Source organism: Aulostomus chinensis, chromosome 7 (assembly GCF_037954235.1).
Source record: "Aulostomus chinensis isolate RoL2024-O1b breed Wild chromosome 7, RoL_Achi_v1.0, whole genome shotgun sequence".
NCBI classification, from domain to species: Eukaryota; Metazoa; Chordata; class Actinopteri; order Syngnathiformes; family Aulostomidae; genus Aulostomus; species Aulostomus chinensis.
The window spans coordinates 22,295,330-22,314,917 of record NC_141326.1 but is presented as its reverse complement, the minus strand read 5'-3'; the positions used below and the strand labels follow the sequence as shown (position 1 = coordinate 22,314,917).

General features: G+C 44.5%; 1 protein-coding gene across 4 annotated transcripts in view; it reads right to left on the bottom strand.

The window, feature by feature from the left end:
- reln (reelin) overlaps positions 1-19,588 on the bottom strand; it is a 91,859-nt gene that overhangs the window by 55,379 nt on the left and 16,892 nt on the right. For all 4 annotated transcript variants that reach the window (XM_086209300.1, XM_086209301.1, XM_086209302.1 and 1 more), the window contains exon 2: positions 14,258-14,365. In XM_086209300.1, coding sequence (XP_086065426.1) covers positions 14,258-14,365 — 108 coding nt within the window. The remainder of the gene's footprint in view (positions 1-14,257; positions 14,366-19,588) is intronic.

Below are 19,588 nucleotides of genomic sequence, written 5' to 3'. Positions count from 1 at the left end.
CCCTGAATCAATGTGCAAATCATTACGCAAAGACTGTGTGTGTGTGTGTGTGTGTGTGTGTGTGTGTGTGTCTCAAAACAGATTATTTCAAGAGAAATAATTCCACCCATTGCTGACTGTAATAATTTGTGACCCCACGTCTTGCCTCCATAAATATGCACAAAGTTGACACTCCATAAATGTTTCAGTTTGACTCAGTGTGCGTATATGTGTGTGTGTGTGGGGAGGGGGGCGGGGTGTGTGTCTGCGTGAGTGTGTATTTTGTCTTGGTGTAACTGATGCCAGTGCATTTGTGTGTATGATAACACAACCAAGCTACTGCAGCTGTTTGGTGAAAAACTACGAGAAACAGGTTTGTTTTATTTTGATTACCTAGCATTTATTTATTCATCCTGAAGGCTTTTACAAACTTGGTCTATAACTCAAGAATTTAAAACTTTCTGGAAATGTTCTCTCCCTCTTTGAGGGGAGTCTCAAAGTTGAGTTTAAACTGGATCATCACGAGAGCGACATGATTTAAATGTTTTTCACGTGACAGTGACATATTGTGTCACTGTGAGCTCACGCGGCGTGTGGATTTACGAGCACTATTTTTCCTCGCTAACAAGATGTCGGTGTGTTATAACAGACTGAGATGTAATCACCCACTAATAGTTCTGCTGTTCCCCAATCACTACCACCTCTCTGTGTAATGGTCACGATTTACGCTTAAACAAACACAGGGAGAAAAACACACATAACCGCCCATTACTGTCAAGAGTTATTACAAAGGCCTGAGCAAGATCTCAGTACCCTCTCTTTACTGTTGGCGTTCACAACAGCAGAAACGAATTCTCTGCTGCTCTAACAGAACTCGGCGACGTACTCGTGCATGCGCCATGCAAGCGTTACCACAACAAAGGCACTTCAGACAGCAGTTTTTGCACTAATTTTCCAATTTTGCAAAGGAAGGTGCTTTTTTTTGTCCCCCCACTGCCATGGTGTATTATGAGAATCCCCATTGATGTGAATAATTCAAGCTTAATTCTCATGTCAGCGTAAACTCTCTGAAACGCTACAAAGAAAACGAGCAGCAGATTAAAAAGGGGAAGGAGCAGAAAAGAAGAAAATTATATGTTGTGTCTAAATAGAACAGAAACAATGAGTTAGTCATTCAGAGGATTATTCACATTCACAATCCTGTCAGCCAGTCTCTAAGAAATAAAAGCGGTGGGGCAGCATGTTCAGTGTTAGACGGAGGGATTTTCCTGTTGTGGTGAGGACAAACTCTTCTAAACAGCCCTAACTAATTCACCACAATCAACTGCAAGTCATCCTCAGATAGGAAAATAACAACATGTTGGGCGAAGACACACAACTCAGTTTGCACAAGAGAGGACAGAGGGATGGGTACAGAAAGGGAGGAACTGAGGTATGGCTAAAGAGAAGCAGAGAGCAGTTAGGCTAGGGTGAAGATGAAAAGGCAGACTATTGCACTCCAGGACACATCGGCAGTGGGACTCAAAACCGCTCATAGAATTTCTATTCCCACTTGAAAAATACACTCAGGCGTAAAATGCAAATAACGAAACTAGTCTCTTTCATGTGAGGGTGTCAAGAGAGAGACAGAAAGAAAAAAAATCACTATTATTCAATGAGATACAAATCCCAAATGTTACAGTTAAGCAACAAGCTGTAGTGAAAAAAGAGGGGGGGGGGGAGAGAACGAGAGAAACTCTGACATACTTGGCTGTCCAAGGAGATGAGTAGAGAAAGAGATACAGGCCGTTTCATCATTGTGAAATGCAAATATACCTATGACAAAGTGCTAAGCTCGGTTTCCTGATGTGGAGGGAAAAGCTGTTCATTATTTTCACCTGGATGTTTCAAAAGCTGATATCTGTTGTCTTCCCTGGTCAATATTTTTCTTCCTGTTTTTCCTTCTCACATCGAGATCTCATAATTCTTCAGATCCTTCCACAAGTGTTTCTCAAAAGACAACTGTTGTTTATTTTACACTGTAAAACATACCAACTCGGGCTGCACAGTGGTGCAGTGGTCAGCACTGTGGCCCCACAGCAAGAAGGTTCCGGGTTCGAGTCCCTGCCTGGGCGCGGGATCTTTCTGTGTGGAGTCTGCATGTTCTCCCCGTGCCTGCGTGGGTTCTCTCTGGTACTCCAGCTTCCTCCCACCGTCCAAAGACATCCAATTTGGGGACTAGGCTGATTTGATACTCTAAATTGACTGTAGGTGTGAATGTGAGTGTGAATGGTTGTTTGTCTCTCTATGTTGGCCCTGCGATGGACTGGCGACCTGTCCAGGGTGAACCCCGCCTCTCGCCCGTAGATGCTGGGATAGGCTCCAGCCCCCCCGCGACCCTTACTAGTAAGGAATAAGCGGAAGACGACGACGATGGAACATACCAACTCAGTGAGCACGTTTGGCTTCATCAAACACAACTGGACTCTTTTCTAACTCAATCAGTTGCGTGCAGAACGAATGAGCCCACAATGACAGAAGTGGTGGCTGCAGGACGAGCGCCACCGGCGATGCATTCATGCAGCATGTTAGATATTTAGCAGCAGAAGCCGCCTCTGATTCAATAAGCAACTACAGGGAAATCTTGGAGGATCGTATTAACCACATGCTCATATACATGTATGCACACACACACACACACACACACACACACACACACACACACACACACACACACACACACACACACACACTGTTCTTTCACATGCAGATGAGGGGCTGTCGGCGATGATTAATGGCGAGGAAAGATGACCTGCTAACTCCCACAGTGTGACTGGGCAGAGCATGTTTAATAACACAAAAACACAAACCTACACACATGTATATACATTCAAACACTTATACATGCATTTGCGGGCTTTCCCACCCACAAACACACTCACAGAAACATGGGAAATTGAGAGAAAAACAGTACAAGGATTCCTCCAACTGTAACATATTTCTCACCTGGTACACACTCTAAAGCCTGGTTTGGGTTTTTGCATTTATCAGGACAGTAGCCAACAGTACAAACTGAAGTGCACCTCTGTAGAAAACTATTTGCCCGTCGCAGCTATGCAGGATGAAGCAGGAAGTGTTCCATTTGTAACATCACATTTTCTCCAAACTCATCCCTGCTCAGGGTGAGGACTTGTTGGCTCGGGCCTGAGCTGTTTTCAGAATTGCATGTACACTGGTTAATGTGACTGATACAACTCCAAAATAATTTTCTCCTTTATATCCACAATTGATTGAAGCAAACAAAAGAACTCAATACAGAAGACCTGCTGCTAAGTAGCACGCAACCACCCTATGCGGATCCAGTGCATATGCCAAAGCATCTCTGATACACAAGAATAAGTAGTGATGATTAGCGTGGCACCTTCAATGGCAGCCTTCACCCTAAGTGTGTGAGTGTGTGTGAATGGGTGAATGAGATGACAATGTAACGCGCTTTGAGCGCCGCTAAGGTAGAAAGGCGCTGTGTAAAAATGAGTCCCCTTTATAGACAAATGGAATTCCGGCACTCACAGAAAATGCATCCAGGTACTTTTATTCATGCAAAACAAGGAGCACAATCCCATTACACAGGTTTCAGCTTTAAGCCTTGAGTGTGATATCGTTCACTGTGGCTCTGAAAGCACCACATGGGCTGTGTGAGTCGAAGTACCTAGAGGTCATTTCTGTAAGTGCAGAGCTTCATCTCATCTGCAAACAATTTTCCAAGTTCCTCAAGAAGATGAAATGAGATTATTCATCTCCAGGTCCCCATATTTTCTTTACAAATGGCCTTTCTTTTTCTTTTTAAACACGCCGTGTCACATCTGTCTGTGTCCTCTTCAACATCTGTCAATTTGGAAGCAATATTTTTATCTGTCTTCATATCTCATTTTGCAAAGCTAATAAGCTTTCCACAGCCAAGCTCAAAACAAGTCAAATAAATGGAGTGAGAATCTCCCTGATGGAGCAGATGGCCAATTGGTGGCTCAGCCTGCCAGTGCCTTCACACTGTAGGACCAGCAGGAGCCAGTCTCACTGGCAGTAGAACTGATAGATAGGCTTGGTGGCAGAGTTGCGAGGGTATGAGAGGCACCGTTTAAATTAATGCGCACATTTAGCAGAATCATTCAAGAATTTTTATGCACCATTTGACATCTGGTCAGTCTCAAAAATACCAAGTTTTACAGACATCCCACAACTGCCCTTCAGCAAGGCCCATGTTTGCATGACTTGTATCCGTTAGTTACCAATCGCTTTTCTTTTCTTTTCTTTTTTTTAATTCAGACATGTACACCACAACAAATCTGGATGATTGTTGCTTAATTGCTGGTCAACTTGTCCATGTAAGCATTTACTGGAACACTTAAAGTATAAATGTGCATCCTGGAGTGTGCAACCATAAGCAGACTCACACTGTCATGACCCTGTAAGCATCCACAGCAACAAACAGGACATAAAACACAGTACATGTGTAGCAGCTTGCTCTGGGTGTTGGTGAAAGCCCAGAGCAGCAGCGTAATGTGCTGTGAGGAGATTAGGCTCATAGTTGGGGTTTTTTCTTGAGGAATTTATATTTATCACCACTTAATGTACAATTTAATTTAACACAGGAAAGTTGCCAAACATTAAAATGCACAGATTCATGTTTATGATGCATATATTTGCCCCTCCAGGCTTGCTTTGTGTTTGTTTGTGATAGGTCTGGGTGTGTGTGTGTGTGTGTGTGTGAGAGTGTGTGTGTGTGTGTGTGTGTGTGTGTTGAGCATTGTGCATTGTCTGACAAATAATAGCCTTATAAGCAGCAATTCTGCCTCGTGCTCAGACTGAAAAAATCTATCAATTCTATCTCAAACAATTTGGAGATTGGGCTCATTTATATTTCATGCAGTGATACTTAAACCCTGACATGCACCCATTGGAACATGTGTTATTAAAAACTGTGGATGTATGGGAATGTGTCAAAATCCAGCATAATGCATCCGTCAACGTGTTTCAAGAGAAGGCCACACAATGGTGAAATAAATGATACATCACAACAGTGCTGACAGCTCAAGTCGGGACCCCATACGCTTTGTGCTGCTGAATGACCCCACGCTATGTATGTATGCATGTTGTGTGTGTGTGTGTGTGTGTGTGTGTGTGTGTGTGTGTGTGTGTGTGTGTGTGTGTGTGTGTGTGTGTCTCTGTGTGTGTGTGCCTGTTGTGACGTCTCCACTCCGTCTTCCCAACACCATCTTCAGCTGGGTAGCAGCAGAGTCTCATGGAGCACGACGACCTGACTGCCTCTGATCCGCCATTGGCTTAAACAGGCATCCATCTCATTAGTTGCCAATCACATTGCCATGGAGACAGTTTGGCAGTGTTGTGGCGATGGCAGGGGTCTGGTATGGTGTTGCCAGGAAGAAGCTGTGTGTTAATATGGGTGGTGAAAGATGCCAGTGGTCAGAGAAAGAGAGAGAGAGAGAGAGAGAGAGAGAGAGAGAGAGAGAGAGAGAGAGAGAGAGAGAGAGAGAGAGAGGATAAGAGGCTCTGTGGGAAAAAGTGAGGACGAAAGGTTTCCATATGAATGACAAAGGCAATAAAGGATGCCTGGAGGTCTGCTGAGCTGTATGTGGGTGTAGGTGAGCAATCACTCCAGTGTATTTGGTTTACTGTGCACCTGAATTTTTTTTTTTTTTTAACTGAAAGACCAGCATTTATGTATAAATGAAAAGGCCTCCATCTGCACCCTGGCTCTCAGAACCTGTCCTGATCAGTTTGGCCCATACATTCCCAGAACAATTGTTCTTTCATTTAGGGCTTCCATTATATCTCACAGCATCCATCATCCATCATCTATAGCCTCCTGAAGGCAAGGCCACACATACACACACACCACATGCATGCACACAATGCTGGAGCTTTAGCCATTACGGTAATCATCAACAGAAACAGACAAAGCACAGTAGAAGACAACATACAGTCATTCATCACAACACATTTAAAACAGATCTAACTATCTAAAAAGAGTATAAGCTATAAGATTTTGTTCATTGCTTACAGAGGTGCTCTGCTTCCCCTCAATGATCAAGAGCTACATGTCAAACAAGCATGAATGATAAATGGAGAACAAGAGCACTACTGGAGCATAATGTACCCCCTGAACTAATGTGTCATAATTGAAATGAATGTTGTTCGGAATCAAACAAGTGCTACGTGTTTTGGAGCTCCAACCTGTGTGATAGATGATACTTCTACATCACTGCACAGCCCTGTAATCCATCTCCAAGACACAGTCACATACTCACACACAAATATGCTCAAATGTATGCAAGCGTAGGCACTACCCTGCTGTGCATATTGCTGAACACTGAGATATAATTAAAGTTTATTAAATCTTTGGTACAAGCTTGGAAAATATGATCACTTTAGATGGTCAGATATGCCAAAGCAATTTATTGGGAGATAAATCCCTCCGAGGCGCAGTGGTTAGCACTGTTGCTTCATAGCAAGAAAGTTCCAGGTTCGAGCCCCAGCTCGGGCACAGGATCTTTCTGTGTGGAGTCTGCATGTTCTCCCTGTTCCTGTGTGGGTTCTCGCTGGTACTCCAGCTTCCTCCCACAGTCCAAAGACATCAAGAGGGGACGAGGCTGATTGGTTGGCCCTGACTGGTGACCTGTCCAGGGTGAACCCTGCCTCATGCCTGAAGGCTGCTGGGATAGGCTCCAGCCCCCCCGCGACCCTTAACAGGATAAGTAGTAGAAAATGGATGGATGGATGGATAAATCCCTCAGTGCAAAAAAAGTGACGGTACACAACAGTGAAATGTAGTGTGGCAGTGTACACCTGCTGATGCATACTCAAGACGGTTTGGATACTCACTTTTAATTTAGTCTCAACAATCTCAACAAATTATCTGATCACAGAGATTAATTTTATAACACAATGTTATTATGTTTGAAAGTTGTTTCTAATTCTACTTTAAAAAAAGGAGGGGGGGGGCGCAGGGGCTGCAGGGGTTTAAGTCTTGGGCTTAAGAAGTATGAGTGTTATGTAAACCATCAGGGTGAAATGTTACTGAAAGGCCTAATTGGAGTGAAATAGCTGTGCCTGTCGAGCGCTGGTGGAGTTTAGGGCCTGTGGGGCACCGCCCAGGGATGGACAGCCAGCTCTGTGCCCCGGGAGGAGCTTTCCACACCGGGTGGCAAAGTCGCTCAACTCTCCTTCCCTCTGCCCTTCTAGTCCTTGAGCACCCATTTCCTCCTCCACGCCTTCATCTATCCATCCATCTATACATCCATCCATCAGTGAAAGCCATGAGCGTCTGCTCTCTGTGGGTGTGTGTCATTGCTTGGCAGGCACACACCACAGCTTTACCGGCAGGCACCAAGGCTAATTTGATTTTTAATTCAACACGACTCCTCTACTAATAGTTTGAGCTGAGAATTAATTAATCTGATTTGACTTGTGCTAATTTCTTGCACCCACGTCCCTACTCTCCACCCGTCAATACAACAAATAAACAAACTGGTGAGGCTGTGGTCTCGCAGGCTCTGTCCTGACACACATGTTGAGAATGAGAGACAGAGACCCGGGGCGACAGGTGAAAAGCCAGTGGAAAGCAGAGGGAAATCAAGGCACGGCGCCTGCGCCACTTTGCATGCATGTGGATCTACAGTATTCATGTGTATTTACGTGCGTTTATGGAGGAGGCTGGATCTGAGCCTGGTCTGAGAGAGGAGTGCTGGGAGGCAGTGAACTAATCACGACAACAGCCTTGCTCTCATAAGGAGGGCAAAACAGAGAAGGTCACCAACTATTTTTGCTGCCAAAATATGGGTCAGATAGGATCTGGGTGAGTTGCTCACTGATTACTTGCATAGAATGTAAAAAAAAAAAAAAAAAAAATGGAGGCCAGGCAGTGGGCTACTCTGGTTCTTCTGTTGAGCTTTTAGAGGGTGGGCGGCCAGTTCTAGTCTGGGCCCTACAGGGAGACTCTCGTAGAACCACGATGCGTCCTCATCTAGCATAGTCAGAGAGAGCACTTCCCCTGTTTCTAACACTCTCTGTAAGGCAACTTTAAAAATGAATAGACCTCAGAGTGCACCCGGCATGGCATGCACTTTGTGGAGTAGAATTTGTAAAATCACTTTTCCTCAGTTTGCACACCAAGCTGCCCACACACTTGCAAGGTGCATCTGGAGGTATAGAATATGCCACAACACCACAAAGACAAATTTCAAAGTCAGTTCACCTTTGTGTTGAAATGATGCAAACCCACTAGTGTTCACAGGAATGTGTCACTGAGCAATCTTTGAGTCAAAGCTTTCTCTACTTTTATTCTATCTTTATTTTTTCCCTCCCCTCTCATTCTTTCTGGCATGTAACCAACCTCTCTGCATGGCAGAAAATAACTCTTGCTCTGCTCAAGAGAGACCACACATGGGAGAAACAGCCTACGCCTGCTGCTCTCTCTTGCAGGAGAAAAAAATAAAATAAAATGAAATAAAAAAAGAAAAAAGACCAACATCACACGCACCACTTTGAAATCTCTATCACAGTCGGTCCAGCTCCTGCTCCCCCCTCTCTCTGCTCTCCCGGTCACCCTGGACCTTTCATACCACTCATTTGCATGCAGGAAACATAGCAAAGAAAAGGAAAAAGCACTCAGAGCTCAGCGTGTGCATACATGTTTGCTCACACAGAATGCATATAAACATACACACACACACACATACACACACACACAGACAGACACATATATACACACACACACACACACACACACAGATACAGGCCTTCACTCGCAGACAAAAATGCACATATGTATGAACACAGACACAAACGCTGATCCCCACATACACGTGAAGCTGTGGGAGTTCAAAGAAGGGACTATGTTTTCCAAGAGAACTAGTGCACACTAAGTGAACCAGTAAATTCCCAGCAGTGGTTCTTCAGCTGGACTAGCATCACACCTGAGAGACAAGACCTACTCTGTTGGGATGTATGACCTACACTAATGCACTGGTCCGCTTTGGCTATACCTTTAATCAATAATAGATGATGTTCTTTTCTCCCTGAATTCTTTGAAGGTGGGCTTTCACTTCCAGGGAGGCTCAGCTTATGGATAGACAACACATCGCCAAAGTATTCCACCTGTTAGAAGCAGCATTGCGAGAGTGGTGCAAGAAGACGCAAGAGAGCAGTGGTGTGGACGTGAAGAGGGGTGTCCTGTGCCAGCAAAGCAGTCAGATTTACAGCAAGCAGACCCAGCTGATCTTGAGTCTGATCTGACACTTTGCCGCAGAGAACACAAATCACCTCCCATACATAACCCTGCCCCTGACAACTCATTTCTGCACTGATGAATCCATCATCAGGAGGGATCTGCCTTTGGGTGAGTCAGCCCGGAGCAGAGAAGGAGTAATGACTTGGATAAGTCATCATCATCATCATTATTATTATTAACATCATCACCACCACTGCTGCCAGCACCACCTTGCCTCGGTTCAGCCCATAGTTCAGGACCAAAGTGTTTGGGACTGCACCGTGTCCTTGACAGAGTTGCAAACGGGGAACTTAGGCAGTGTTCAAGGTTAGTAATGTTGTTATGTTGGCGCAAACATGTCAGAGATGTGCGTTCTATGTGTGAGAATCAGCACGAGTGTGCGGATGTCGATGGAATTTGAATTTGTTGTGGCATGAGTGGATAAGTCAGTGAATGTGAGAGCTTACGGTAGCAAGCATACGTATGTGTGTGAGTGTGTGTGTGTGCATTTATGCAAGTGTAGGACGGAGTCTAAGTGGCACAGTCAGGGAGCTGTCAGCAGAGAGCCAGGGAGCAGGCTGATCACAGGGATGCAGTGCGTTTGAAGTCTCCCAGGGACTGACAGCTTCGCTCCCCCATGGGAACCCCTTCCCTCGCCCCTTCTCTTCTCCCTGCACCACCCTTTCTCTATATCATTTCTCTTTATCCTCCATCTCTCCCAACACACTAACTATGTGTAGGGATATTCAGATGGGGTGGTACGGTGGGTATGAGGAAGTACGCCTGTGCTCTCCTGGGACTGTTAGGAATGTGTTTGAGAGCACGCCGAGGTTCCAAAACAAGGTTTGTTCACTAATAAATACACCTGTGTGAATGTGTGTGCGTGTGTGTGTGTGTGTGTGTGTGTGTGTCTATAAATACAAACATGATGAGCTGCTGTCTCTCATCGAGTCACATTCTGGCTGACATGAAAATCTGGCTTGGTGGCAGGAGGGCACTGACATGACCTTCAGCCTGAAGATGGATGAGTGTGTTTGATCGTGATTTGAATATAAAATTGTGCATAATTGAAAAGAAAGAACATTCATGTGCATTTCCATATGTTTCATTTGCTGTAAGAACCTGCGTATGGCACAACTGCACTCTTGGCTGCACAGCCTGTCTGGCCCCTCCTCCTCTGTGGGTCAAGGTGCAGCAGGATTTCATCTCTAATCGGGCTGTGTGTGTTAGCATGAGCCCATCCGTCAGGGGGACAGAGTGTCGGCTGGATGTCCCCGTCACTAAGCTGTCCGTTCTGTCAGACAGCCAGATCCATCATATTGAGATGAGGGCTGGTCCTTGCTAGCAGAAGCCAACCGCCCCGCAAATACATACAAATATGCAAATTAACGACAAAATAAACATCACCCTGCAAACGAGCCATCCATCAATGACCAGTTTCTCAGCGGCTCAGCATTGGCACGGCAACACCAATCAGCCACTGCGTCAGAGGGAGTGATGAACGCTATCCTCTCATCCTCTTCCTTTCCTTTCCCCTCCTTATATCATTCACATCCTGTCTCCCTTTCATTGGTCCCTATTTGCCATTTTTCATGCACACTTTCTCCAATTTTCCTCTCACACTCTGCACTTACTCTTATTCCTTTAATCTCGCTCTATGTTGGCACTTTTGCACATTCATTTTCCCTCCTATGGCTTCTTTTTTTGCAAGGCTTTCTCCATTCAAGAGTCTTTCATCGTCGCAAATTTCAATGTAGAGAGAAAGAAAGAGACTTTTCCAATGAATACTTGTTCTGTCTTTGTTTTTGAATGGATAATTATGTGATGGGAAACTTTCTGCCTTTAGAGAGCAGCAAAACAAATCAGACCACATGTGACATTTACTTCCATCAAAGCTCTGGCCTGTGGGGTCTAATACATCACCTCATCATGACTGTGTGGCACTACAGCAAACTGCCCTTTCATAAACCTGAAGCCATATAAATACAAATTAGCACTGCTGGCATTGTCTTCATTTCAAATCTAGGTAGACGCCAGTGTGAAAACCGTGTGACTTCCTTTCAGTGAGCCAAGAGGCAGGAATGGAAAAAAAGAGCTCTGAATGGAATAAAAGTCAAAGGAGGGAAAAACATGAAGAGCAGGAATTCTCCAGCAGCTGAGTCAGTCCAGACTCATGTTGCTTTTCTGGCAATGGGTATAGACATCCCCTCCGAGCATGTTATACACACACAACCGTAACACATAGAAACCGATAAACAAACATGTCTTAAATGAGCACAAAAGACCGAAATGAATCTCTTTAAACACTCTAATCATGCATGTTGTGTCTACATGAAGCCCACAGGGACATCTTGAGTCCTCTCAGGCACTTTGAGACTGAATCACCTCGATGGCTGTTCCCCAGCCAGACTAGTTTATCAGGTCTCTATTGGGCCCATTTGTAAAAACCATAGTCAGTTTACAATTCTGTGCTCCCCTTCTCAAATGGGCTTGACTCCCAAACATAACATTGTTTTTAGCTCGTTTGTCTGAGTTGCACTAGCCATAGCAAAGCAATTAAAACATCATAAAGGTCTGTGGTTAGCCACCCAGTGGCTAGTGGGGGTTCTCCTGCCTTCGGGCAGGGGAGGAGTGAGCCTTGGGTAACTGGAGCCGCAGCGTAACCTAGAAGCCAAAAATATGACAGTCTTCAGACCAGCCTGACTGCCACCCCAATTGCTCCTTCACACTTAAGCTAATTTGACAATGAGTGGGTGTTGAGTTCTGACGACGTAGTAAAAAGTCAGTCCCTCAAAGCTTTTCACTTTACAGTAATTACAAATGTAGTGTTTGTTTTCAGAGGCAGTGAAAGCCATACGAGGGTCTCTATTACTATCAGTGACAGACCCAAGAAAGTGGCAGGAAAGAGACACAGAGTAAGACTGGTCACAAAGAGTGTATTTGCATTCAGCATGGTCATGCACATGCACTGATTCTATGAGTTTCTCGTAAAAGGCAGTGAAGGGTGACACAGGAGGGGAATTCTCTCTTCAGAGGCAAGTGTGCAGTCATCCAGTCTGCTCGCGGCCACAGTTCTGACCGCACCAACCACTAAACATCCCCACACAGAGAGAGCAAACACTAATGTCTCTGTCTTTGCAGCCCCCGCCTCTCTGTTTATCCATTCATCCTCTAATCTTATTTTTCAAACTTCTCATGCCAATATGTCAGTCTGTTTATTTTTTTCTTTCCATGTTCTCCATTAACACAGAGCCAGAAAAATGGTCTTCCCTTCCTTCCTGATTAGTTTAATAGACCGGTGATCTTCCCTGCTTGTGTGGGATCCTGTTTTGTCACTGGAGTGACCTTCTCATTTGTGTTTCTGCACTGATGCATGTGTCAGCCACCCCACCCCAACAGCCACCACTCACACAGCTGTACACAGCTGGATTGGTGTATGTACATGGATATGTTTTGAACTGTGTTTGTGTGCTGGTGTTTCTGCGTATTTGTGACGCCTGCATGGCTCCACTAAGGGGAATTAAGCCGCACCCTATCTTTGATGCGCTACACAAAACACCAAGCGTGTAAAATTTGTTGAATTGTGTGATCCTCCTGTCCTCTCACATTCAGTTATACTTGCTACAACTGTCACAACATCAATGCACATCATCATATTATTGTTCCACAGCTTAATCTTCAAAGCTATTTGCTCACACAGAGGCTCGAGAGTCTCTCTTTACCAATGTGACAACTTGTCGTGGGCTGATGCCACTAAGTTGTAGAGGTCTTCTTAAACTCCAATCTACCAAATAACTACAGACAAATGAAGTAAAGGTCAAATAACACTCTGGAAGATGAAGCAGGAAAATCAGAGCCGAGAGTTGAAGTGCAGCGAGCTCTTCAGCTGAGGGCTGACAGAAACCTGGACAGCAGCACAGCTCATAGCTGATTACACATACTGTAACATTGCGCTTTGCAGACTTATTTAAACACGTATCGTGCAGACACTCACAGTTTTACAAGCTGCTGCCTGTCAGTCTGGGCAACCGTCTACTTAAAACTTTTCAAATTAAAGAGAGTGAAGCAAAGGTGATGCAATCCATAGTTGGATGGCTCCCCAGTAAACAGGGGGCTGCCAAGAGTGAAGAGCTACCCTGGCCTGGGTGAAGTCAGCATCTGAAGAACAGTGGAGTTAGTCAGGATAAGTGAGCCTGCTGGGCTGTAGTTCTGGGCCAGTAGCCCTTCTCTCTAAGGAGTTCTTTATGGCTGGTCCATTGCCCCGAGAGAGCCCCAACCCTGCACACAGGGGCTTCATCCGCACACACTGCATCCCAGTCTAAAAATCCTCATTGTGCGCCTACAAAACGGGTCACACTTTCACTCAGTTGCCCAAACAACATGCTTGACTAAATATGAATAAATGTATCTTTATACTTCGCAGTATGTAAAATGAAGATGTATTTGGATGAAGTAAAGTCATACACTGGCGTTAATCCAGACATAAACAACTGGTACAGAATCACACAGAAAAAAAAATTTAAAACGCATTCAAAGCCAGGGGTTAAAGGACAGATGTAATTTCACCAGCTGAACTGATGAAAGTTAATATGTACTTCCATGTTATTTGTAGTTTCATTCCTGTCCTCAGAGATCTCACACACCTTTTATCTGCATTTTTCAAATCATTCCTCCTCATCACATATTCAAGTCTCCTGTTTTTCTTCTCTCAAACATCAATGAAAATCCATCTGGCCAAAGTCATCATCCCCTCTCTTCATCCATCATGGCCTGTCACAACAGGAGTGGGGAAATGGTCTTCTACATATTCTGGGAACGGATGTGGATCACTGAGCTGGGTCATGTGCCCTGGTAAACTCCATAGTCCCAGCACTAAAATACAATTTAGAATATCTGAGGGATTGTTTTTGCTCAAAGGCAAAGCTGAGATGAGCATGTGATGAAGTGCTTATATTGGCACGACTGGTGAAGAAGCAGCAGAGTGGCTGAGGGGAATATCTCATTAAGACTTACCAAAGCCAAACGCAGCCGGTGCAGGAATAGGAGCAGACTGTACTGGCGTGGAGGTGTACAGGCCAGTCACCAGCAGACCATCGAAGGATACACTCGTCGAGATAGTGACTAGAGAAAAGAAAAGTAGATCATTTTTACTTACTTTATTATTAATGCAATAGAACATCTTTAAAAAGTAAAAGCTCATAAAATTGAATGTGCAAAAATTTGACATTTTATCAATACGTCATAAAAGATGATAATATACCACTTGAGTTGATGTCACAGCTTGCATGTACGAAGCCATGCTCACACTTCGTTAGGCAGCTACACAGATAATTAGGCAGTGTGATATACACGCATGTGGACAGGAAGTCTGGGAGTGTATACAGTTCCTGAACGTCCTGCTGCTAATGAGTCAAGGCTCAGGTGTTAACAAATGGATATGTAAAGTGACCGTTAACTGGGATGCCAATGACACCAAACACCCTGCGGGAGAGGAGAGCATGGAGATGTGAGGGCAGGTGTTAAAGCTAAAGCAACACACACGCACACATGCGCGTGCACGAACACTCACACACACGCACACTTTAGCACAATAATACTATCTGAAAAGGGGGTTGAGTCACTTTTACAGTAAAGTACTGACCTCTCAGTGTCTGACAGGGTGTAATCTAACTCTTCCTGAACAAGCACAGTCTTTAAATCAGAGTCTGACAAGCACATTAGAAAACACTGATGATCTAATTGGATGTAACCCTGATAGCCCAGCTAAGCCTCTATTCATTACAGGTCACCAGGAAGAGCAGCCGAGCAGAAATCTGCCAGAGGTCTATTATCCAGCTATACAGATCTACTGCTTCGTGTATCCAGCAGCAGGTTAACTATTGATCCGGCCTGTAAACAAAGGCCCTGAGTGACGGGACCACAAAGCCAGCTGCATCACTGGAGAAAAAGAGCTCAGCCACTGGACTGCTTCCAGCCAGACAGAACCCATCACAGGGGAACAGTCTGTGGCTCAAAGGAGAACACACTCCCAAAAAATGCACTTTGACACAATGAGGAGTAAAAACCTTGCAGTCAGGAAAGCTGGAGGCCTTGTTATTTCCGGACATTGGAATCCCCCTGCTTTTGGGGGGGAGGGGGGTCTGAATGGGAAAAGAGGAGACACCCATGGCGCTGGTGTGTTTTTAGTTCTGAAAAGCAACATATAAGAATCGTGTCGGGGCATCGATTCTTCTGGGTTGGGCCTGTTTTGATGTGGGAATCTTGGCAGGGCCGACTGTGTGGCCCAGTCCGTCTGTCTGGGTGACTCCATTAACACATCTCACATCAGCAGCCCAGCGTTTGTTTCAGTGTCTGGATGTGTGTTTTCAGTGTGTATTCATGAGTGAGACCCCTCCCTAAGAGCGGGACATCTCTCCTCCATATCAAAGCCTCAATAATTCATCCCACAACTCCCTCTGTCACATCCAGACATTTCCTTCTCTCCGCCAGTCTCGCCGCATCAATGATGCTGACGTTCACATGCTCAGCTACTGAACGCAATATTTACTGTACACGACCACTTTTTTCAGCAAATTTATTACTTGGTAATTTTGCACTGTGTTTGTTGAGCTACAGGATAAAGCACAACCATAAAACTGTTGTTTGTGTTGATTGTCATGTTGCAAATATAGAAATCCTTTTTACACATTCATTACTCCATAATTTCTGCTTGTGTGTTTTTGTGCGATATATTTTCTACAATGGAAATTATTTATTATATCTCATTCATATCATTTATATTTTTCTTCACCGTTGTTTCTGTAATGACGAAATGTGGGGTGCAAGTAAATCCTGTGTATTCAACTGGCCATCTAAACACTGCCTGGTTCTCTCCGCAGTTACCGTGCGTTCAAGACGCCATATTGTGAGAAAGACAGATATTTTGCTTGGCAACAGAAGCATTATCATATTCAATCCATGTTGCTCAGTGCACCTCTAACACCACAATACCCAGAGAATGCAGGAGAAACAGCCTTCTCATTCACCCAGGCAATTACAATGTTTACTGCGCACACATGTGCTCTTCTTTTTCTGCTATTTTTGCCTCCTAGAATACATTATCTATTCAAGAAATCCATCCCATAGAGAGGGACACGTTATCAGTGTTTACATTATGCTGCACTGATCCAAGGCCATAGCTTGATGTAGTATTTAATGGAGTAATGGACTGGATTTAATGAACTAAGTTGGACCAGCCTCTAAACACACAATACGCTCATTTCTTCATTTCCCCTGACCTGCATTGTCAAGGTTACACATGCTCCATTACGCTCCACAGGCACTTGCATCGGTGTTGCACAAGTATACACGCACACACACAAAAGATTCTTTTTCTGACTCCAATTCTTATCTGCTTACACCTCAGCCTCACTCCCATTTGGGGAATCTTGATAAAAACGCACTTTCCAGCACTCCCCCATCTACACTCTTCTTTTTCTTCACCCTCCAAGCAGTGTACCTGCCCTCGGTTGTTGGGGGGGGGGGGGGGGTGCAAAGCAAGGGCCACAAGGTTACAATCGAAAATACAAGAACAGGGGGCGAAGAGGGATGAAGAGATGGAAAGGGGAAGTGGAGTGGCCCGCGGAGAGCAGCGCTACCTGATCAATACAAATGCAAGATCTAAATTATTTAGACAGACCTCTAACACTCCTCGCTCACATGCCTGCAGAACGCATCAGACGAATGAGCCAATCAGGTCAGATCAGATCCAATTACCTGTGGGGGTACTTTACACACACACACACACACACACACACAGATCTGAAGCAGTAGACTAGCGGCCTTTGATGGTTGCCTTTAACATTCCTGTCCATACTTCATTTCTGAGTAGTGTTCACTTGGCCGAGGGGGGGATGAGGAGCCATGAGGCGGCAATGAGGGTGAATGATTACTAACACTCAACACACTGGCAGATTCTGTTTGTATGAGCCTGTGTGTGTGTGTGGGGGGGGGGGGGGGTGGTGTATGTGTGTGGTGTGTGTGTGATTTGCTGATGTCTGAACAGACCAGGTGTTTGTTCGACCAAACATCTGGACAGAATTTGAAGGTTGCCCTTTAGGAAGAGATGAACAAAATCCCGACACGGGCAGTGTAGAAAAAAGCAGGACGTTAGCAGAGCAGCAGATGATGCTTCAGCACTGCTGGAAGCATTCAAGAACAATACAGAGTGTGGGTCACTTGTCTTTTGGTGCTGCTTGAAGCCAAACACAACAAAACTGATGTTATACAGATACAACAAAAGAAAAAGCTACAATTTCTGTTACAAAACAGAATAATAAGCCAAAATTACAGTAAAATTAAGGTTATGCACAGAGAAACACCTGCATCTAATTACAAATGACTGATAATTCCACTCTGCCAGATGCAACAGGATGGAAAACTTTTCAATTAAAAAATCATTAAACATCATCAGTTTAGGGGCTGCACGGTGGTGCAGTGGTCAGCACTGTGGCCTCACAGCTAGAAGGTTCCGGGTTCGAGTCCCTGTTCGGGCGCAGGATCTTTCTGTGGAGTTTGCATGTTCTCCCCATGCCTGCGTGGGTTCTCTCTGGTACTCCAGCTTCCTCCCACCGTCCAAAGACATCCAATTTGGGGACTAGGCTGATTGGATTCTCTAAATTGACCGTAGGTATGAATGTGAGTGTGAATGGTTGTTCGTCTCTGCGTGTTTGCCCTGCGATGGACTGGCGACCTGTCCAGGGTGAACCCTGCCTCTTGCCCGTAGATGCTGGGATAGGCTCCAGCCCCCTGCGACCCTTACTAGTAAGGACTAAGTGGAAGATGACTATGGACGATCGTCAGTTTACGGACACTTCATGCAAGTTTGATTTAAAAAGCATTCATTACACACAATGCTGGAGAAAATAGTAAAGTAACAGTGAACCTAAACATGAAAAACCTACTCGATACATTGACATTACTACTACTTCCCTTATTTAAGTCATGATTTGACATTAGTTAGCTTCGTTACTGAGTACCACACAACACAAGGGAGTCAAGGGTCTATACGCTGAAGCAGTCTCTGTCTACATACAGCAGTAGGTCTGCCACTTTATATGCCATGTATCTTAGAGATAGTGCAATGTAAATTAAAATAATTCATGCATTCATTATAAAGCCTGTAAATGTCTGTCTGGTTTATAGGGGTGATGCAGCTCCTTTGGGGGACTTTCAACACTCATCGTGTGATCATCAAGTTGCTGCCACCACCAGTAGGAGACGGAAGTCTAATCAGGATGTCTTCTGTCTGTGATCAATGTAGTTGTTCCAGTTTTGTCACCAGATATTTTATCAATATTTGTCAAACACTGAAAAAAACTCTATTTGAACTACAGCAACTTCTCAGCTGAGTGCGCACACATATTTGTTATGCACTGGGGTTTATAAAGACACATAGGCAGGTTTCTCTACCATCGCACTAAGAATATGTTGAAACACAGACTGGCAGTCGTAAAATATTCACCCAAATTTATTTTATTAGAGACTAAAATTAAGATGATAAAGTAGCCAGCTGGACTTAAATGAGCAGCGGCTGCTGCTGATGGAAAGCTCTGCCTGCTCTCCAAACATCTCAATGAAATTTGATTTTCTCTGAACTATTTCACCAGTATGATGCCCAACCTCTGGTTTAACAATCAAGAGCACATGTCCTCTACATGTATGAGGTCAAATAACTCCCCAGAAAAATATAGAATGTTTGCTACATCAAAGGTGGTGAATGGCCAGCGTTGATAAAGTGTTTTTTAGTCTAAAAGCCACACCAACAATGTATTTTATGACACATTCCCATTCACGCACACTCAGACATTTGAGATTGATCCAGTTGTAAGTGTGAGGTTGTTAGATGGGGTCATGTGGTAACATTTAGAAGTTGTTTTCTCTGACCTACAAGCACCACCTGCACCCGTGTTAAATGTTACAAAACACTCGACATTCCCAGGCTGTCCTTCACGACATCGATCTTCTCTGGTAACTGGTCTTAAACCCTCTGTTGCCTAACAACCCAACAAACGGCACTTGTGATTTGTTATTGCCAAACACAGCAGCATGTTGCCACACACACTCTGGCAGGAAGTTTTAGTGTGTAAAACTGGACCGTCCAGACATAACTCATAAGACTGAGCAGCATATCTGACCAGGAAGTGATGCGCGCAACGCAAAACTGCATCGTTGCTGTAACATACTTTCTGTAAAGGCATCTTTGAACACCTAAACACCAAGAAGGGAGTGACACATGCTCGGCTGGGAGAGATAACACTCTCACACACTCACATACATGTACACACACACACACACATTACTTTA